At 36.0% G+C, this 23,425-nt stretch overlaps 1 protein-coding gene across 2 annotated transcripts in view; it reads left to right on the top strand.

Annotated features, from left to right (window-relative positions):
• MDFIC2 (MyoD family inhibitor domain containing 2) overlaps positions 1-23,425 on the top strand; it is a 150,435-nt gene that overhangs the window by 46,453 nt on the left and 80,557 nt on the right. Inside the window, exon 2 of one of the 2 annotated variants that reach the window (XM_049777261.1) lies at positions 8,194-8,208. The exons of the other annotated variant lie outside the window; for it this stretch is intronic. Within the exon in view, the coding sequence (XP_049633218.1) occupies positions 8,194-8,208 (15 nt within the window). The remainder of the gene's footprint in view (positions 1-8,193; positions 8,209-23,425) is intronic. 2 annotated transcript variants of the gene reach the window in all.

The raw sequence follows: 23,425 nt of genomic DNA on the forward strand, positions 1-23,425 counted from the left end.
GGGAATGCCTAAATGCTATTCTATAGGCTCCGGTCCTACTTTCAGTAGTACTCAGTCAACTAGCCTGAGAATGCTTGGATCTTGCAGTGTTCTTAGGAAGCTAGGGTGGGGATAGGCGTTGGAGAAATCCCAAAGATTACAATCACCAATACTTAGGGGTCTCCAGGGATATACCTGGTGATGCTCAGGAGTCTATTTAGTTTCAAGGATTGAATTTGGAAAACTTCTGTTATAGTTTTCTGGTTCTTTACTTTTAAAATATTCAGGGAGCTCTTTTCCCTTTTCTCTCTTCTTGTCTCCCTCTTCTTCCACCTTCTTCTCCTCATTACCATCAACTCAATCCATGTCAAATAAAAGCCACACCGTTACCTCCTCTATAGGAAAGGAAAGAAAGCTGATAAATAGGGTGCTGCAGAAAATACTGCAAAGGGTAAACACCTATATATAGAGAGAGATAGACCTCACTAACATAATGGTTAGTATTCGAGACAGAAACCTATTCATATCCAAAAGTTGATCTAGTAGTTTCCTTTCCTTACAAGTACAATACCTTCCTATTTTTCTGTACTCAGCGTATCTCTTGCCCTCCCTACCTCTCTACATTAATATATTCCTAAGCTAACTTCTATATGTTTATATGGGGGCAGGAGCACACAGAGATAGGAATCCTCCTTAAGAGACAAACCTAAACCACAAACAATCCATACCTATACCCTATATAACCCTCCCATGTACTATCCCCTTTCCCCCCCTCAGAAACCTGACTATCCCTTCACCCCTTAATCCAATCCCTGTTGTCCCCACCATGTTATAACTCCTCACCCTCAGTTCTTAACCCATTAGGCATCAAGATCAACCTCCTACACCAATGAACCAGTACCCAGTTCCCAAGTGAAGGGACACCCACACAAACTCACACCTCGTTCCCGGCAAGAAAATACAACCAACACCCGGACTGACTCATGCAGTGTGGCCCTCCTAATTACCTCTCCCTATTGTGGACTGTGGCTTAATACCGGATTAGCTCCAAAAGGACTCCCATTGCAAGAACTCTACCCAAGACCTCCCTGCGTGGAGCCCACAAGTCAAGAGAAAATCTCAAAAGACAATGGGGAAGCCTATACTATCATCATAATTATAGACCTACATAACACTACCTCTTATACTGCTTATACTGTTTCTCCCCAAATGTAATCTCCTGTATCGCTTTCTCCCTTTTTCTTTGTTATTTTTCCCCTTGTTCGTTTATTATTATTTGTTTTGTTTTGTTCTACTTTTTGTTTTTTGATTTGATTTGTTTTGTGCTTCATTTGGGTCACAGTTGGCGGCGCTCAGAGGGTGCTCCTGGCTCTGTGCTCAGAAGTTGCCCCTGGTGGGCATGGGGGACCATGTAGGATGCCGGGATGTGAGCCACCGTCCTTCTGCAAGAAGGACAGACATCTTGCTTCCATGCTATCCCTCCCGTCCCCACTTTATTCCTTTAATTATGTCCTTTAATCCTTTTATTTTCTTTTAAGAAACTCTTTTTTCTTTAGATATATCTGATATATTTAGTTTCTGTCACAGGTCTGGTTTTTTCTCTCTCCACCCCCAAATCCACCAGCAATATAATGTAGCACCACTTCTTCCTGCAAAGGCATATTAAAAATAGGGGAAATTTTACGTGTAAAAACATGCTCTTATTTACTAGGGATAAGAACTTATGCTTTTTTACAACACAGGGACATCTCCCACCCTGAATGTATGTCATGGGGAACCAACCTAGACTCCAGGGAAATAGGCACCGACCGTCCAGGTCCAGCCTTGACTCCTGGATCCCAGATATAGAAACAACAGAGTCCTCCACAACAGCTCCAGGAACCAAGTCTCCTCCAGGGCATTCACAATGCTGCTCTGACATCAACATATGCCAGTTCTAAATTGTTAACCTGACAACGAGGAAATGGGAACAACTAGATCTAAGAACAAGTTATCCTTCCTCACCAGCTAACGATAAGACAAAATCAGAAGATATGTCACCCTTTGATCTGTGCAAAAACCAAGATTGCTATATACAGATGACTGGTTGTTACAACCAGAACTAGACAGTACGCAACAACAACAACAAAAAGCTCTAACCTAGCTTTTGGTCTACAATCTGTTCAACAAATAAGATCTCCAATTCCAGAGGTCTGACTGAGACAATCGCAAGTGAACGGGTCTTCCAGAAACATAACGAAAGACTGTCCCAGGCTCCGTCCTAGGAGCAATATAATGACCAAGAACACCAACTACAGAAGATGAATTAAAACGACACTGAAGAAGCAGAACTGCTAGAACCACAAAGAAAGCCTTCATCATTAGCTCTATTCTTTGAACTGCACAGTCACCAAGATCTCTAGATACAAAGGACTGATTTTACCATCCATGACGAAGCAGAAGTATTCCATACACCACAAAAGCACCAAGGGGAAAGTAAATGATCATGCAAAAAGTCTATAGTTAATCCCATGACAGTATACTTCAGGGATGAAGAAAACCTGTATCTCCTAGGCCAAGGGAATTCCCTCTATAATATCCCCAGTAGTTACTGTGCCTATGCAGGGGGAAAAAGAAAAAAAAAAAGCACAAAATAATCATTTTCCACATTTATATTTATTGATTGATTGATTGCTTTTTTGACGTCCTTATTTTGGTGTAGATATTGAAGTTGATGTCTCACTTTTTATTTTATATTATTTTATCTTATATTTGTCTTTCTTTTTGCACTCCGGCATGATTTGAATTCAGAACCGAGACTATTGTGTGGTGCTTCTCTTTATTGCTGTAGGGCTCACTGGATATTTAATTTGACATTTATTTTTGTATTTTTATGGTGTTTCAATTACCTTTTTCAAGTCCTCTCTCAAACTGAGGCTGATAGCCTCTAGAAGGACTCTGCCCATTTTCAGCATATTTTTTATTTTTTATTTTTTTGCTTAATGTTTACCCCTTTTTTTGCTTTTCTTTCCCTCAAACAAAACCACATAACTCGATTTATCTAGCTTAGCCTCTCAAATAGAGGGAGAAACAAGGGAGGGCACCAGGACCAAACAGATGAATGATCACTGATAGTAAGCTAGACAAAGAGGGGACCACCTACTCTAGCAGCCCGGGGGCTGATGGTGGGGGATATGGGTTGCAGAAAGGGAACAGGAAAGGGGGGAGGACAAATTTGGTGGTGGGTATTACCCTGATTCAATGTTAATATGTACCTAAAATACTAATGTGAAAGATGTAAGCCACTATGATAAAAATAAAAATTAAAAAAAATATTCAGGGATCTCAAGCATCCCTTTCAAAGAAGAGCTTCAACTGCTAATTAGTAAAAGTGATATGTATGGTATGTGTTTCAGAAAATAGTAACTCCAATAATTAAAAATCTATTAATTTTTAATAGTTGATAATTATAGGTTTTTACTTTATTTGTAAATGGGAAGCATATTTCTTAAGTGAAAAATTACAAATAATTGAATACTCCTTTGAACTGGTTTTCCAAAGAAATTTCTAGAAGTATCTATTTCTAGTTTTAATCAATTAGAGAAAAAATCTATTAAAATTTAATGGTCTAAAAATTAAGTTCAAAAGTAGTACCTAATATTCACATTCTCAAGCCTACTTTTCAAAACATGAACCATCCTTTCAAATGAGTTTGCTGATATCAAATTTCTATATTCACTTAATATATGTTCCTTAAAATATTATTTCTCACTTGCTATGGGTTTTTATCTTTAATCATATACCATCAGAAGCTATAAAAATACTTTTGTGTTGGTTTTTGGGCCACACTCGGTGATGCTCAGAAATTTCTTCTGGCTCGGGGGACTATATGAGACGCCAGGATCAAACCCAGATTCGTCCTGGGTCAGCTGCATGCAAGGCAAACTCCCTAACGCTGTGCTCTCTCTTTGGCTCTAAAAATACATTTTTTTAAATATCAAGCCTGGTGTTCTTTGCTCTGCATGTTGCTGACCCAGATTTGAGCCCCAGCATACCATATGGTTCCAAAGAATCACAAGGAGTAATTTCTGAGCACAAATTCAAGAGTAAGTCTTAAGAACATCCAGGTATGTCGTAAAAACCACCACAACCACCAAAACAAACCTCTGTTATAGAATAGAATTCTTCAGTTATAATACATTATGTAAGCACTTGTAAACCTATCAGAAATACTTATATCTCATGCAATGGAAAAGCCTTTTTACTATAATACTAAAATATATCCATCACTACTTATTTTTGTTGTTGTGATAAAAATGCTCATTCACCATTTGAGAAATGAGAGTTAATAACATCTAAAATCACTATAACTCATCTGAGAAAATTTATAAAATGAGAGCTTGCCAGTTTCTTCTTTGTTCCCCATGATTCTTGCCAGTAACTTTGGGGAGTGGCCTAGATTCATTACTGACACACATATGATTAAAAGGAAGCTATTATTAATGATTCCTGAGAACTTGGGTAAGGAACATTTTGAAACCAAATGTTGCCAGAATTCATAAATGAAATTTACTTAGTCAATAATATTTTAATATTCCATTGCCATATCTTACCTCTCTCAAAGTTTGAGTCATAAGATCAAAGTCTCCAACATTTTACCTTAGTGAGTTTTCACCTATAAGCTGTTTCCTTAAAACTACTTCATATTTCAAATACTTAAATACATTTTAAAAGGAAACTATCCATCTCCCTAGCAAAACAACAAATCAGCTGCTATTAAATGATTATATTGAAAAATAATTAGTATAAACAAAGGTTCTTGATTACATTTTTATTACAATTTTGGCATTCTATATAAAAATTAAGTATACTTAACATCATATTAAATCAATTTGAAAACTTCAAAACTAAAAATAAGTCACATACTGAAACAGAATAGAAACATATACAAGTATTTGTAATATAAGGATTTTATATCTCACAATAATTTCAAATATATAAAAACAGAATAATCTAAGAAATTCTGATTCAAAAAAGAAAATAATTCACATTATGTTCTTCTAAAATTGTTTATTTTAAAAAGATTCAAAGATCACTGTGGCAAATGTTTCTAATCTAATTAATGTTACTACCCAGTTTGGGTAGTCACATGTCTCCTGCATGTAATGTGCAAAGAATCAAAATGGAATAATTTGAAGGAACTTAAATTTGAAGAAACCAAAGAGTTTTTATATTTATGGAGTTGGAAATGGATGAAAATGTGGAACAGGCTCAGTTTTCTCTGAAAACAAGAAAGTTGTATTGCTAATTATTTACTTGATACTTATTAGAAGGCAATATGTAAACACTACACGTTCTACTCTCATTTTCATTTGTCTCATTAAGTCTCACAATATTCATAGAAGATAGGCACTACTTTCATCTCAACTATATACTTTAGTAAACTGAAGTTATAAAGCACAAAATTTTTCCTCTTAAACTATTCTTTTTTAATATATAATTTTAAGTGTTGAGGCCATGGTACTTATGCATAAGGTTACTACATCCACCACCATCAAAGTGTCAAGATCCTCTACCAAAGTCCCTATGCTATTTCTATTTTGTTTCCTTCTTTCCCCCATCATTGTCCCCTATATTTCTTGCTAATCTGAGTTTTGTTATTTCAGAGCCACAAACTTATCATTGCTCACTTCTGTCTATTTTCCTATTTTTTCTTTTTTTTTATAGACCTAGATGACTGAGATCACCTGGTATTTGTTCTCCCCCAAATTTATTTTATGTAACATAATGCCCTGCAATTCCTTCCCATTTACAGTGCATGCATGATTTCATATTTTGTTTGACTGCATAGTAGTCCATTATAAAGATATACCACAATATCTTTATCCATTCATCTGATATTTTTTTATTGTGGGCAAAGTGAATTACAAATATTTCACAGTAATATGTAAGGCACATAGTAGTAATGAATGAGGGGCATTCCCACTACCAGTGTTGTCCTCCCTCCACTCCTGTTTCCAGATTGCATCCTTCTTCCCCCTCCTCTACCCCCATAATACTAGTGAAGCTATTCCCCCCCATGTACAGCTTGATGTAGATTGGGATTCATTTCTGTTGTTGTTGACTTTGGATTTTGTGTTCAAGTCTGATCATTTTTTATTTCCACTTAATGGACATATGACTGTCTGGTCTTGGTACCATCCATTTTTCTCCCTCGAAATATGATGCTGATCAAGGTGATTCCAGTAATGTGGCTCTATTTGAGATATAAGAAGGGGTAAGGGAGGAGTCTGTCAAGGTGCTGAAAGTATCCCTTTGGACAAAGAAAGGGGAGAGAAGGAAAAAAAGAAGAAAAAAGTAACAAAACAAAAAAAACCGAGACAAGACAAAAACAAAACAAAACGAAACAAAAAACCAATAAGGGAGTAACGAAGTACAAAAAAAGATTTAAAAGAAAAAGTAAACCAAAAACCAAAACAATCTGCTATGAAGAAGTAAACCAAAAAAAAAAAAAGAAAAGAAAGAAGAAAATGAAAAATAAAATCAAAAACAAAAACGAGAGCAAAAACAAGAAAAGGAAAAAGAAAAAGAAAAAAAAGACCAGCAACTTCTTAAAAAAAGGTTGTGTTTCTTTCTTTCTTTTCTTTTCTTTTCTTTTTTTTTTATAGGCACAGTAAACATTGGGGAAATTAGAATGGGAATTCCCTTGGCCTAAAAGATACAGGGTTTCTCTGCCCTTGAAGCATACTGCCATGAGAACAACTACAGGCTCCATACTCATTCTTTTACACTCCCAAGGTTTTTTTATGGTGCCAGAAGACTTTGCGCTCATCAGATACTTAAATAATTGGATTCAGTCAAGATATTGAGTGTGTATTAATAAATACAATGCCTGAGGTGTTCATATATATTTTTGAATTGTTTTTTATCTTTTAGGATAGACAAAAAGTGGAATTTCTGGATCAATCTTTTCTTCTCTCTCTCTCTTTTTTTTTTTTTGCAAAATCTCCATATTCCTTTTCGTATATGCTTAATGATATGGAATTATGACAAAAGTGAATAGATATTTCTTTATTATAATTGCCACAATTACTGGCTATATACAGTCTTTTTGATATGGAATTCTCACTGGTGAGATATGCCAGAACTCTGAGTATTTTATGCTCTTAACTACTTTCTGAGCTAAATAATATTTCACCTTTACAATTGTTTCCAAGATCACTGAACAAAGAAATACTAGTCAGATATAAGGATCCAAGAATAAATATATCTCTTTACTCTTGATATCTCAATTCACCCAAAACCCAACTTTTATTAGCTGTGATACCAAGGACCACCTGAGTCATCTAGTAGTGTTAACCTCAGGGTAGACATATGATGCTGGGGATTTATTCAGGATTGGGCTCATATTGTGACTTAATCACTGTACTAATTCTTTGTTTCTGTATAATTCCCAATAATTATAACTAAACCTAACTTAATTTCATAGAACACATTACAAAACCTATCCTGTTTTACACCATCTTCTGCCTCGTTTTCCATACTCCTGTACTTATCTTACCATAACATTCATCACAGTATTATTATATAAAAGTTAACATTTTCCAGGAAACTGATACCATGAGACAGTACCTATCTTATTCACTGTGTTTAGCAAAGCAACACAAATAAACAAATTAACAAAATAAATGAACTATAACTACTTAGAAAATGTTCATTGCATGAATAAATGATGGAATGTGTGCCCTAATGTCAGCTACTATTTGAGTCACCTGATGTTTCAAACTTCATGTTCACCAATACATCTTGAAGTTGTATCTCCTACAGTGAGAGAATGTACCAGTCTTTAAGACTTGTATTTTTATGCTGTGATTATTCTGCAACTTGGCAAATGACTATTCATTTCTTAAGCATTCAATTGATGATCCTTGTTTTCAGCAGTTGATTCCGGAACACTAAATCCATTCTTTTTTTTTTAATTTTTATTTTGATCATAGTGGCTTACATATTGTTGACAATAATATTTTAGGTACATATTTATATAAAACCAGGGGGGATTCCCATCACCAAATTGTCCTCCCTACACCTCCGTTTCTGTCCTACCTCCCATTTCCTTTTCCCTCACCCCAGGGCGGCTAGAATATGTGGTCCCCTCTGTATCCTACCCACTACTTAGTAGTCTTGCACCTGTTTGGTCTTGATGCGTCCCTTATTTCCCCCTCTAACTGGAGGCAGGACTAGCTAGTTCAAGTTGCGTGGTTTTGTTTGAAAAAGAGAAAAGTGATAAACTGGGGTAAGAGTCTAATACCCCAAAAATGGGCGGAGTCCTTCTAAAGGCTCTCATCATCAATTTGGGAGATGGAGAAAAAGAAGGTGAAACACTCCACTAGTACCAAAAGAAGTATCAAATATCCAGTGAGGGCTCCAGCTATATCGATAAGCACCTCAAAGAACAGGCAAAACAAACAAACCAACAAAAACAAAAACAAAAACAAAAACAGACAAACAAAAATCACGCCATGGTCTTGAATTGAGAAACATGGCATGGCACATAACGAAAGAGAAGAAAGGAAGAGAGAAAAAAAAGTAAGTATAATTGGGGACAACACTTTCAATAATCGCACCCAAACAGAGAAATCGACCAAAATAGATAGGTAAATCAAAAATAATAATAACAATAATAAATGAAGGTAATATATATATTTATATAAAAATAACCAAGGTTTTGTGCTTTTTTGTATTTGTTTTTTTTTTCCCTCCTGCCCTGGCACAGTAAATATTGGGGTCATTCGAAAAGGAATTCACTTGGCCTAAGTGATATGGGGTTTCTCCGTCCTTGGAGCATACTGTCATGGGATCAACTCTAGACTTTGCTCAGGATCAGGGTCCTTTACTTTCCCGGTGGTGTTTTTTTTTTTTGGTGTGTGGAAGACTTCTGCTCTGTGTTTAGAGGTCTCAGTATCTGCACAGATCCTGAGGTGGGACTTATGATGAAGTCAGTCTTTGTGGTTCTAGAAGTTCTGTTACCTCAGTGTCATTTTAATCCATCTTCTGTGGTTGGTGATCTTGGTCTTTGCACTGAGCCTAGGGTGGCACCTAGGATAGCGTCTTTCTTTGTGCTTCCAAAAGCCCCATTCCGTTACAATAGTCTCTGCCAGACCTTTGGGACTGGGAATCATGATTATTGTGCAGGTCATATTTCAAACCCTAAACTAGGGCTCTTTTATTGGTCCCAAGATGTATACAGTCTGGTCGTGGTTCTAGCAGCCAGTCATCTGCAAATCCCGATCTTGGTTTTTGGACCTACCAAAGGGTGCCAAGACTTCTGGTTTTGTCTTGTCGTTAGTTGGTAAGGTAGGCTAATCTGCTCTAAGGTCAAGATGTTCGCATTTTCCTCGTTGTCAGGATATCATGTTAGAGCTGGGCCTTGTTGTTGGTCCCGACGTATCAGGCTGCCCCGGATGGAGTTTGTTTCCTGCAGCTGTTGTGAAGAGCTGTGCCGTTTCTATGTCGGGGATCAAGGGTTCAAGGCTGGATGAATGGTATCTAAGCACCTGAGGTCTAAGTTGATTCCACATGACATATTTTCAAGGCAGGAGATATCCCTATATTGTAAACAACTATGAGTTTCTATCTCTAGTAGATAGGAGCTCTTTTTTTTTTTTTTTATATGTAAGATTTCCCCTTTACTTAGTGTGCCTTTGCAGGGGGAAGTGGTGCTACATTATAATGTCTGTGTATTTGTGGGTGGACTGATGGGATAACCGAAACAGGTCACATACCCAAAAACGAGGAGTTTTTTAAATCCATTCTTAAAAGATTAAACAAAAAATAGATTTTTAAGAATGCAAAGATAATAAAGTCCTGTACTTTAGAAAAATTAGTAATAATGAAGTTAGCTAAGGAGAGAACAAATCTTCCTGAGATAATATCATGACTCTGTAAAGGTTAGGAAAGGTCAATATAGGCACAAACTTGTACCAATTTTTCCAATATAATCAGCATATTTAAAAAAAAAACGAGGAAATAAAATATTGAAAATTCTAGGCTGCATTTTTAATTTTTATATTTTCAATTAATTTTAGCTTAATGTCTTATGCATAAAATATCAAATTACAGACATTACAAGTGAATTACATAAGTTAAAACATAATAATATTCACAGTGAACATACTGCTTCCAGCCAAGACAACATAGGAGGAGCTGAATCATTCGTATACCTAATTTTAACAACTGGAAAATTATAGAAAATAACTATTTTAGACATTGGAAAGTGAGACTGCACACCCTGAGAAAAAGGAAACAAAGATCTGTGACCCAAACATTTTCTAAAAATTAAGGCTAAAATTTACTTGATTTTTTTCAAGGCAGTTTAAAGGAACCTATGTAAATACATGGACATTGGAAAGGACCTAGAAGCCATCCAAGAAAAAAGATAAATTATCTTTAAGTATTGCTATATATCAACTTTAAAAAGCTTAACTTTAAATGTTTAAGAATTATGCTGGGGCTGGAGAAATAGCCCAACACCTTGCATGCAGCTGACATGGGTTTAATTCCCAGAATCCCATATGGTCTCCTGAGGCTACCAGGATCAATTTCTGAGCACAGAGCCAGGAGTAACCCTGAGTGCTGCTGGATGTGATCCCAAAACTGAAAGGAAAAAAAAAGATTATGCTGATTGGCCAGAGTGATAGTACAGTGGGTACTGTGGTTGCCTGGTGTGTGTCTGACATCAATTTAATCTTGGCACCCCATACAATCTCCTGATCCCACAGGAGTGATTTCTAAGTTACAAGTTACCCCTGAGCACTTCCAGGTGTGACCCCAACACAAAATCATATTAATTATACTCATCACGTTAAATTTAATTTAAAAAAAGGCCTAAAGTAAAACATATATAAATACACACAAAATAAAATAGCATTGGATCATATAAAAAGATTAGGGTTTTAGGCTTATTCCTAATATGTAATCTTACTTTAATGCCCACCACTGTATATGGTCTCCTGAGCACTGTCAAAAGCAATCTCTGAGCACGAGGCTGTAGCTTACAGAGCAGTGTTGAGTCTAAACCCAGTAACTCTTCTACAAATAACTAAAATTCACCATAAATTTTTCAATATTCATTTAAAAAATTTCTAGATATGGGTCTGGAGTGGTGGCGCAGCGATTGGGTGTTTGCCTTGTACGCGGCTGAACTAGAACGGACCTCAGATCGATCCCCTAGCATTCCACATGGTCCCCAAGCCAGGAGCAATTTCTGAGCACATAACCAGGAGTAACTCCTGAGCATCACGGAGTGTGCCCCCCCCAAAAAAAATCTAGATATATGAAGAAGCAGAAAAACACATGGTCCAAATTTTTAATGTTTTACTAAAAAATAATCATAAATGACCAATATAATAAAATTTGAAATCAAAGGAGTTAAAGCAGATATTAGTAACAAGCTTTATACTTCCAAAGATGTAAATTAAAACAAAAATGTAATGAGAGAGCGGAATTACAAAGAAATAAACCAAATACCATATCTCTAGGTATAAAAATGCAGTAACTAAAATATAAATCTTACTGACGAGATTAAGACCAAAAGAAATCACTGTAGATATAAAGAAAAGTGAATCTAAAAGTACAATAGCTGATATTACATGCAAGGAAAAGTTAATCAGCACAAATATTCTTATGAACAGAAAAACATCTAGCTTTCTAAAAGTATAGTTGGAGTTATTCAGGAAAGTATAAATAAGAAAGACACAATATCTGAAAACTAAATGACAAAGATTTTCTAAACTTGATAAAAAGTAAAAAATTCTTTTTAATTTGAAAGTAATTCAAAACAAGATAAATAGGATTCTTGTATAATAATAAAGTTTATCATATGACAAAAGTACAATATTGAAGAAAGAACAGCTTCATATTTTGAACTCAGCAATACCTATCTTTATATATATTTACTATATATAGTTATTATTTTATTGATATAATAATGCTGACATTGAGTCACCATTTAGTTCAGTCTCTGTCATTCTCAAATAAAGAATATTATTAGAATTGTGAAAATATCATAGGGCATAGGTTTTTATCTTGCATGAAGCTGTCCCAGGTTCAATTTCAGGCACCACATAATGGTCTCATTTAGCACTGACAGAAGTGATTTCTGAGTACCAAGTCAGGAGTAAACCTTAGACACAGCTGAATGTACCACCAAACAAAGCAAAATATGGTTAAGATGGCAGTATCATATTATTTCCATTGAAATATACTTATTAATAACATTTATACATATTTTCATGAATTATATTAGATGTATTATTCCTTTTGCTTTTCAACAACAAAATATGAAATTTTGTTTTAAATCCCAGTACCCCATTTTTACTCTATTACTGGTACAAATATTTATACAATCGTCCTCTTTCTTCATGTGGTTTCTGTTTTTTCCTCTCTTTTTGATGTTTTTATTGAAAGTAGAAATTACTTAAGATAAGAAACCCCATTCAGTACCACCAACTACAGAAGACTGATTAAAGCAACAGTGATGAAACAGAACTTCTAGAACCATAAAGAAAAACTGCATCCTAGGCTCCACCCTATGACCTGTACAATACCAAGATCTGTAGTTACAGAGGCCTGATTATATCATCCACCACTGAGCAGAAAGTTTCCAGACACAACAAAAAGAGCTAGGGGAGAGTAAAAGAGCATGTAGGAACTTGTAGCTATTCCCGTAACAGTATGTTTCAAGGCCAGAGAAACCCTGTATCTCTTAGGCCAACAGAATTCCCTATCTAATCTCCCCAATATTTACTATGCTTATGCAAAAAAAAAAAAGCACGATTTTTTTATTTTGAGGAGAATTTTTAATTGTTATTTTTAGCATCTCTTTATTATAGTGATTATATACTATATTTGTATCTTTCTTAATACATTTTTATCTAAACACCTTGATTACAAACATGATTGTGTTGTTTGGGTTTCAGTCATGTAAAGAACACTACCCATCACCAGTGCAACATTCCCATCGCCAATGTCCCAAGTCTCCCTGCTCCCCACCCAACCCCCGCCTGTACTCTAACAAAACTCATCCCTGTTTGTGGTGAGCTTCATGAGGAGAGCTGTAACTTCCAGCCCTCCTCTCTTTTGTGTCTGAAAATTATTATTGCAAGAATGTCTTTCATTTTTATTAAAACCATAGATGAGTGAGACCATTCTACGTTTTTCTCTCTCTCTCTCTGACTTATTTCACTCAGCATAATAGATTCCATGTACATGAAAATTTTATGACTTCATCTCTCCTGACAGCTGTGTAGTATTCCAGTGTGTATATGTACCACAGTTTCTTTAGCCATTCATCTGTTGAAGGGCATCTTGGTTGTTTCCAGAGTCTTGCTATGGTAAATAGTGCTGCAATGAATATAGGTGTAAGGAAGGGATTTTTGTATTGCATTTTTGTGCTTCTAGGGTATATTCCTAGGAGTAATATAGCTGGATTATATGGGAGCTCAATTTCCAGTTTTTGGAGGAATCTCCATATCACTTTCCATAAAGGTTGAACTAGACAGCATTCCCACCAGCAGAGGATAAGAGTTCCTTTCTCTCCACATCCCCACTAATACTGCTTGTTCTCATTCTTTGTGATGTGTGTCAATCTCTGTGGTGTGAGGTGGTACCTCGTAGTTGTTTTAATTTGCATCTCCCTGATGATTAGTGATGTGGATCATTTTTTCATGTGTCTTATGGCCATTTGTATTTCTTCTTTGTCAAAGTGTCTGTCCATTTCTTCTTCCCATTTTTTGATGGGATTAGATTTTTTTTTCTTGTAAAGTTCTGTCAGTGCCTTGTATATTTTGGAGATTAGCCCCTTATTTGATGGGTATTGGGTGAATAGTTTCTCCCACTCAGTGGGTGGCTCTTGTATCCTGGGCGCTATTTTCTTTGAGGAGCAGAAGCTTCTCAGTTTAATATATTCCCATCTGTTAATCTCTGCTTTCACTTGCTTGGAGTGTGCAGTTTCCTCCTTGATGATGCCTATAGTCTCAATATCCTGGAGTGTTTTGCCTACACTTGTTTTATATATCTTATGGTTTCAGGTCTGATATCGAGGTCTTTAAACCATTTGGATTTTACCTTCATACATGAGGTTAACTTGGGGTCTAAGTTCAATTTTTTTTTTTGCAAGTGGCTAACCAGTTATGCCAACACCACTTGTTGAAGAGGCTTTCTTTGCTCCATTTAGGATTTTTTGCTCCTTTATCAAAAATTAGGTGATTGTCTGTCTGGGGAACATCTCTGCATATTTAAGCTTATTCCACTGATCTGAGGTTCTGTCTTTATTCCAATACCATGCTGTTTTGATAACTATCACTTTGTAGTAAAGTTTAAAGATGGGAAAAGTAATTCCTCCCATATTCTTTTTCCCAATGATTGCTTTAGCTATTCTAGGGTGTTTATTGTTCCAAATGAATTTCAAAAGTGCCTGATCCACTTCTTTGAAGAATGTCATGGGTATCTTTAGAGGGATCGCATTAAATCTGTACAATGCTTTGGGGAGTATTGCCATTTTAATGATGTTAATCCTGCCAATCCATGAGCAGGGTGTGTGTTTCCATTTCCACATGTCGTCTCTTATTTCTTGGAGCAAAGTTATATAGTTTTCTTTGTATAGGTCCTTCATATTTTTAGTCAAGTTGATTCCAAGATATTTGAGTTTGTGTGACACTATTGTGAATGTGGTTGCAGGATAGACCACAGGCTAGCACATAATACATACCTCCATAATATCAAGAGGATAGAAATTTTGCAGGCTACCTTTGCTGGCCACAAGGCCCTGAAATTATATGTGAACTACAAAGGGACACAGAAGAAAAACTTTAATACCTGGAAGTTAAACAGCCTAATATTCAATAACCAGTGGGTTTGAGATGAAATCAAAGAGAAAATCAAAACCTTTCTGGAAACAAATGACAATAGAGACTATTGTCAGAACTTATGAGACACAGCAAAAGCAGTACTGAGAGAAAAATTTATAGCTTTGCAAGCACACATCAAGAAAGAAGAATAGCTTAATAATGCAACTCATAGAATTAGAAAGTGCTCAACAAGAGGAACCCAAAATAGGGAGACAGAAGTAAATAACAAAGCTGAGAGCAGAAGTCAATGAAGTGGAAACCCGAAAAACAATCCAAAAGATCAATGAAAGCAGAAGTTGGTTCTTTGAAAAAATAAACAATATTGATAGACCACTGGCAAACTAACAAAGAGAGAGAGAGAGAGAGAGAGAGAGAGAGAGAGAGAAACTTAATAACTCGTATTAGGAATGAACAAGGAGTGATCACTACTGATATGGCAGAGATTCAAAGGGTAATCAGAAACTACTTTGAGAAACTCTATGCCACTAAAAATGAGAACCTGGAAGAAATGGATAAATTCATGGACTCTTATAATCTTCCACGGTTGAAAGAAGAGGATGTAGCATATCTAAACAACCCCATCACTACTGAAGAAATTAAGACAATAATCAAATGTCTGCCCAAAAACAAAAGCCCAGGCCCACATGGATTCACTAATTAATTCTTTCAAACCTTTCAAGAGGAACTACTACCAATCCTGGCAAGACTCTTTCATGAAATTGAAGAAATGGGAACACTACCAAATAGCTTTTATGAAGCCAAAATCACCTTGATACCTAAACCAGACAGAGATGCTACCAAAAAAGAAAATTACAGACCAAAATCGCTGATGAACACAGATGCAAAGATCCTCAATAAAACCCTGGCAAATAGGATTCAATACCTCATTAAGAAGATCATCCACTATGACCAAGTAGGTTTCATCCCAGGAATGCAAGGATGGTTTAACATCCATAAATCTATCAACATAATACAGAACATCAACAACAACAAAAAAAAATAAAAATCACATGATCATATCAATAGATGCAGAGAAAGCATTTGATAAGGTCCAATACCCATTCTTGCTCAAAACTCTCAGCAAGATGGGAATGGAATGAACCTTTCTGAATATAGTTAAGGCCATCTATGACAAGCCAGTGGCAAATATTATCCTCATGGAGAAAAACTAAAAGCTTTCCCTCTAAATTCTGGCACAAGACAAGGCTGTGCTCTCTCACCAACCCTATTCAACATAGCACTGGAAGTACTTGCTATAGCGATCAGGCAAGAAAAAGATATCAAGGGAATCCAGATAGGAAAGGAAGAAGTCAAGCTCTCGCTGTTTGCAGATGACATGATACTCTACTTAGAAAACTCTAAAGACTCTACCAAAAAAAGCTTCTAGAAACACTAGACTCATATAGCAAGGTGGCAGGCTACAAAATTAACACACAAAAATCAATGGCCTTCCTATACAGCAATAGTAATAAGGAAGAAATGGACATTAAGAAAACAACCCCATTCACAGTAGTGCCACACAAACTCATATTTTTTGTTTTTTATTTTTGTTTTGTTTTTATTTTGATATTATGCTTCTTGTTTGGTTGTTTTCTTTATTGCTCTATGCAATTGCTGTATGTTATATTTTTTGTTGTTACATGCACTTTTTAAAGAAGCATATATGTTAGAGTATAAGAGGAGACAAGTCAACAAATTAAAGCTATATCCATTGATTTCTTTAATTAATTAATGGGAAGGAGAGGATTGATCCACACCTGAAGATACTTTCGAGGGGTACTCCTAGCTTTGTGCTTTAGAGGTAGTAGCTGGTGGTACTGAAAGAACCCTGAGGTTCAAGGGAAAATGAAAAACCTGGACCTCTTGCATAGAAAGCATGTTATCTCTCGGTGCTCCTTATATCCTTTAATTTAAAAGTAAAGATCATGTTTTTTATTTTAAGAATCAAGAACTGACTCATGTGAGTGAATTAAAACTTCTGATCATCCAATATCTCTGAGTAGATTTCAAACAGTATGAAAAAGGTAAAAGAAATATAATATTTATGCTTTTAAGCAAAATTAATGTGCCCAAGCTTTAAATAAAGCAATGACGTACTTATACACTTACTTTTATAGAAATATCTATAAGATATACTTGTCAAGAGAAATTTTTAAGAGATTTAAGATCCACAGCTCTTCAAATGTTATGAGCCTAAAAAACAAACAAGATAAAAAACAAACAAGATCCCTTGTTTCCTATGAATTTGATTTATCTTTCAAATTGGAACACATTGATTAGGAACCCCAAAGCATAAAGAAAGCACTTTCTCCGGGCTGGCGAGATGGTGCTAGAGGTAAGGTGTCTGCTAGCCAGCCAAGGAAGGACCGAGGTTCAATCCCCTGGCATCCCATATGGTCCCCCCAACCCAGGGGCGATTTCTGAGCGCTTAGCCAGGAGTAACCCCTGAGCATCAAATGGGTGTGGCCCGAAAAACCAAAAAAAAAAAAAAAAAAGCACTTTCTCTGATTGAAGAAACTATTTTCAGAAGTATGAACAAATGTCAGGGAAACCAACAAGCAAAACCATATTAACTTTTGTAGCTGGCAACATGGAGAAATAAATCATCACTAAGAATATAATTGAAAGTAAAATATGAGACAGTATTTTAGGGACCTCCATTGTTGTATTAAAAAAGATCAATTGTTTGAAGAGAATTGTCTGACACCAATTCATCTTTTCATGAAGACATGTGTTCTCTGTCAAACCTGAAAGGCAAATTAAAAATAAATACAACATCTACAATATAGGAGTCAGAGAGTTAGTACAATAAGTATGGCGTATGCCTCACACATAGTCAACTATAGTTGATCCCTGCTACTTTATAAAGTTCCCCAAATCCCTCCAGGAATGATCCCTGAGCAGAGAGCCAGCACTAAGCCCTAAACGCAAATAGATATTACCCAAAAACAAAATGAGCAAAGACACAAAACAAATATAAATTAAAAGCTTTATTATTATAATAATGTATCATATCATTTGAATATAAGAACCCTTGTTTGCCTTAACAAAATTATAAAGTAAAAGACAAGTGATGTATTATGAATTAACTTGTGTATGTCCAAAATATAATTAGAGCATAGTTTTCAATACTTTAGGACCTTATTTGGAATGCATATATAATTAGTTAAGATAAAGTTCCAAAATTCAACATGCCTGTAGTCCTTAGAAGTGGAGAGTCACATGAAAACAGACTAGGGAGAGAACACTGTGCAATGGTAAAGATTGAGATTGGAGTCAAGCAATGACAACATAGAAATGTCAAAAAGTATAAATCCATGTAAACTAAGTCAAATCAAGAAAGACCGTTTTTAAGAGATTCAGAGGGAACATGATACTATTAATACAACTCTTCCAAGTCAATTTATATTTTATTTTATTATGCCACTTAATTTGTGGCATTTGTTACAACAGCAGCAGGACAATTATGAAAGTTCAGTGCTGCATGCATATATATGTATCAGACTCCCAAAATACAGAGACAGTCGGAAAGAACAGAGAGCAATCTGAAAATTAAAAAAAGAAAAGGATCATTTATCTAGAAATCCCTTCTCAGCAATCATTTCTGAAATAGCCAAGAACAGAGCAAGACTGTCTCTGCCCATCAAGTTTCCTTACCATATCTAGCACAATCCAGTTCTCAATTTAAGACAAGATTAACTTCTTTAAACTAAGGGTACAATTTCTTTAATGATAATGTGGTTCAATCTTATTCTTTTAACTGAGGTGATAAATGGCTTTGTCTGCCATGATATGACATTTGGAATACAACTGAGAACTTGGAAGCCATTGAATATTTTTAGACTGGGCATGGAAAGAGTACAACAAGGAAGGTACAGCTGAGTGTTGAGCCGTTCTGTCCTGGGGGCTGCAATAAGGTTCCCAGAGCCATGACAAAGGTTGGGTTTGAATGGGTTGAAGTGATAGTACAATGGGCAAGGTGTTTACCTTATGGGTAGCTAACTTGAGTTCTGTCATTGGCAATGCCTATGGTTTTCGAAGCCTCATTCTAGATAAAAGGCAAGAGTAACACTGAGCAACACCAGGGGTGCCTCCATCCCTAAACACAACCACCCACCCACTGACCCCACCTTACTCCACACACTGAAAAACAAAACTAAAATACAAAAAAACAAAAACAAAAGGAAGATCCTTGAACTCATAGCTAGGCATAAGCCCCAAGCGAAAACCAACAACAAAAATAGCAAAAAGATCTTAAGTAGGTATTGAACTGATAAATATATTATCTAGACATATCTTAACATATTTATTTTTGTCTTTATCATTTTACTTGTTCTACAACTTTACATTAAATTGTTCAATACAAACACCAGCTCATTAATAGCATATTACTCAAAATGTTAAGCAAAAAACAGCTATTGCCATCACAATAATCAGCATTTTTGAGTACTTTCTTCTAGATTTATCAAGTATTGGGTAGATAACATCTCTTTATAAAGTTCAGTTTTCCTGTTTTCATATTTTAAAAAATGCATCAATGCTTTTTATACATTGTAGTTACTTTTACTTTTTCTTTTTGGTTTTTGGGCCACACCCAGCAGTGCGCAGGGTTTACTCCTGACTGTGCTCAGAAATAGCTCCAAGCATGCTTGGGGACCATATGGATTGCCAGGGATATCAAATGCGGGTCCATCACGGTCAGCAGCATGCTTCTCTTGTGATGTAATAGTGAAGGGACTGATCTCCTTTTGGTGATAGAGAATCCGGATTTATGGGTCTTTTGTGAATGTATTTTAAATTGAAGTTCTGTGTGAGATACATATATTTTAAGTATCCAGACATGATTTGGTTGCTTTTTGTTTTTTTTTTTTTTTGGGGGGGGGGGTTACTCCTGGCTCTGCATTCAAAAATTGCTCCTGGCAGGCCTGGGGGACCATATGGGATGCCTGGATTAAACCACTGTCTGTCCTGGATTGGCTGTGTGCAAGGCAAATGTCTATCACTGTGCTATTTCTCCAGTCCCATGGTTGTTATTTTCTTAATGGTATATTTTATTATTATTATTATACTTTTTATTTTGACCAAAGTGGATTACATATTTTTCACAGTAATATTTTAGATACATATTGACATTAAATCAGGGGAATTCCCTGTTGTTGTTCTCCCTCCACCCTCATTCCCAGCATGCATCCCATATCCCCCTACTTTACCACCCCCCAGACTGCTAGTATAAGTGGTACCCTCTGTATCTAGCTTGTTGTAGAGTGGGTATCGATTCTGTTGTTGTGGGCTTTAAAGTTGGTGTTTAAGTCTGATCATTTTTTATTTCTACTCATGTTCATATGACTGTTTGGTCTTGGTACCCTCCATTATTTCCCCCTCAATTTCTGAGGCAGAACAAAATGGTTCAAGTTATGTGGTTCTGTTAGAAGGAATGAAAAAAATAAAATGGGGTGAAAATCAAACAAGCAAAACATGGGCAGAGTGCTTCTAGAGGCTATAAATATCAATTTGAAGGAAGAAAGGAAAAAAGGAAGAGAAACACAACAATACAAAAAGAAAAATCAAACAAAAACTCCAAAAAGCACTACAGCAATAAAGACAACCACCACACAATAATCATGGTCCTGAAATAAAAACAAAACAAAGGACAAAAAATGAAAACAACAACAATAATAGTAAAACCAAAAAAAATTATTTTGTGCATTTTTTTCTACATTTGGTATCTTAAAAGAGTGAAGTCTTAAATTTTGGTAAGCATAATAAATTAATTTTGTATCGATCAAATTATTATATCCTAAGAAGTTTTTTCTATACTAAGGCTTATAATTGTAAAGAATTCTCCTCCAGGGGAGGGTGCTACACTTGCTCCAAATAAATTCTGGTGATATCAGCTCACTCTTTAAAACTAAAAACAAGCAAGCACATTCAAAATAATGGAGAGTAACTTATTTCTACTCTAGAGAAACTTGTGTTCTCTTTTGAACCATATTTCTCCTTTTATCTCCTCACAGATTATTCTAAGCAAGTTTCTTTTAATAAAGCTATCTTTTCTATGATTCACTAAAAAAAAAATTGGAAAGGGGGGCCAGAGCGATGGTGCAGTAGTAGGGCATTTGCCTTGCAGGTGGCTGACCCAGGACAGACCACGGTTCATCCCCACCATCCCATATGGTCCCCCAAGCCAGGAGCAATTTTTGAGTGCATAGCTGGGGGTAACCACTGAGCGGCATTGGCTGTGCTACCCCCAAAAAGAAATTTCTGAAAAGAAAAAAGTAAACTGTGTAAAATACAATAAAAATAGGGCCATCACTACCCTCATCAGTGATGAAATGCCTAGAAACTAGAAAATCTTACAATTCTGATGCAATGGTCAATTATTTTTTTTATTTTTAAATTATTTCTACTGTATCTACTCATTTTTAATTTCCCTTCTCTCTTATCTTTTGCTCTTCCTTCCTTTCTTTTAACCTATATCTAAACTAATTATTTATCTTTACTCAATTCAATTATTTCTTAAGAGCTCAGACCCATCCTATGAGGGTCAGGCCTCTAACAACAACTTAAGAATAAATCACTAATGTCTGTATTTATGTGGGCATGTGTTTATTAATAGCGGACTCACCTCTGAATACCAAACCTAAACTGTAAACAATCCATGCCGAAAGTGTATATAGTATAGTGTGTATATTCCCTCCTATATACTATCCTTTCTTTCCCCCCCCAAAGAAATCCTTTTATTCTTTTATCCTTTAACCCCCCCACCATGATCTGATATCCCTCCTTATTTATTTCTCTTCACCCTCAGTTCTTAAACTCATTAGATACACAGACCGACTTCCTGCCCCAACAAGACACAAACAGCTCCCAAAGCAAAAGGACACCATCTCAGCCCCACATCTCATGCCCCAGCAAGAAACTACAACCAACATTCCTGCTGACTCATGCTGCGTGGCCCTTGTTCTCACCCCCCCCCAAATGTGAACTGTAGCATGATACTGGAATCAGCTCCAGAAGGACCCCCAGAGCAAGGACTGTACCTGATCCCTTTCTGCTGTGACTCATCAAACTCAACAGGACAAGGGTGTGTGATGAAAATGTGCCTTAGATTTCACCTCCCACAAGAATATCTCAAAATATAATGGAGAAGCTTATATGTCCTTTATATGTTTAATACCTCTATAATAATATTTCTGAGTCTGCTCATCTCCAAATGTAAGGTAGCCTCTAATATCACTGTACTTTTCTCCAATTAATTTTTTAATTAATTTTTATTTATTTATTTATTATATATATTCTCTTTTTCTCTTTAACTTTACCTGTTTGGGATCTGCTCAGTATTAAAATCTACAAGAAAAAGTCTTGCCTGGAATAAAAGCTCAGGTCAAAACCAGGGCACAGAGATTGTGTAGCCTGATGTTCTTACCCCTAAATACACCAGCTATATAACATGACACCATTCCTTTTTGCAAAGGCATACTAAAAAAAGGGGGGGAGATGTTATGTATAGAAACAAGCTCTTATCTACTAGGGATAAGAACCCATACATTTAATAATACAGAGGTGCCTCCCATCCTGAACATGTGTCATGTGGACCCAACTTAGACTCCATGTGACCAGACAGTGACTGCCCAATCATGATCCCTAGAGCCCAGACATAGAATGGACATAGTTCCCTGCAACAGTACTAGGAAACAAACTACCCCTGGGAAATTCCCAATACCACTCTAGCACCAACTTACATCAGTTTTGAGATGACATTCTGACAACGAGGTAATTGTAACAACTTGATCTAAGAGCAGGTTGTCCTATCTAATCACCTAACAGTAAAACGAAATCAGAAGATACGTCATCCTTTGATCTGTGCAAAAACCAACATCACTAATTACAGAAGACTGACCTTGACAACCATGACTTGGCAGAATTTACCCTGGTACCAATAAAAAAGACCCTAACCTAGGCTTCGGCCTAGGATTTGCACAATAACCAAGATTTCTAATTCCAGAGGTCCAACTTTGACGACTTTGATAGAGCAGATCTTCTGGAAACACTATGAAGGACTCTATCCTAGGCTCGTCCTAGGATCTGTGCAAAATCCAAGACCACAAATTAAAGAAGCCTGATTACAAAAGTGATAGAACAGAGCTGTTAGAACCTTAAAGAAAGACGCTATCCTAGGCTTCATCCTATAACTTGTGCAAATACCAAGATCTTTAGTTAGAAACCTGATATTATCAGCCACAACTGAGTGGATAGTTTCCTGGCACCAAAAATTTTTTTGGCACATGAAAAGGAGCATGAATGGAGACTGTAGTTATTCCCATGATAGTGTGCTTCAAGAGCATAGAAACCCTGTATTTTTTAGGCCAAGGGAATTCCCTTTCTAATTTCCCCAATATTTACTATGCCTATGCAAAAAAACCAAACCAAACCAAACCAAAACAAACAAAAACCTTGCCACACCAGCCCTCCTTCTTTTGTTCTTTTCTTTCTTTCTTTTCTTATTTTCCTCTTTCTTTTTGTATCATGGTTATTGTTTGGTTGTATTAGTTGCTGTGTTG

This window comes from Suncus etruscus, chromosome 7 (assembly GCF_024139225.1).
Source record: "Suncus etruscus isolate mSunEtr1 chromosome 7, mSunEtr1.pri.cur, whole genome shotgun sequence".
NCBI classification, from domain to species: Eukaryota; Metazoa; Chordata; class Mammalia; order Eulipotyphla; family Soricidae; genus Suncus; species Suncus etruscus.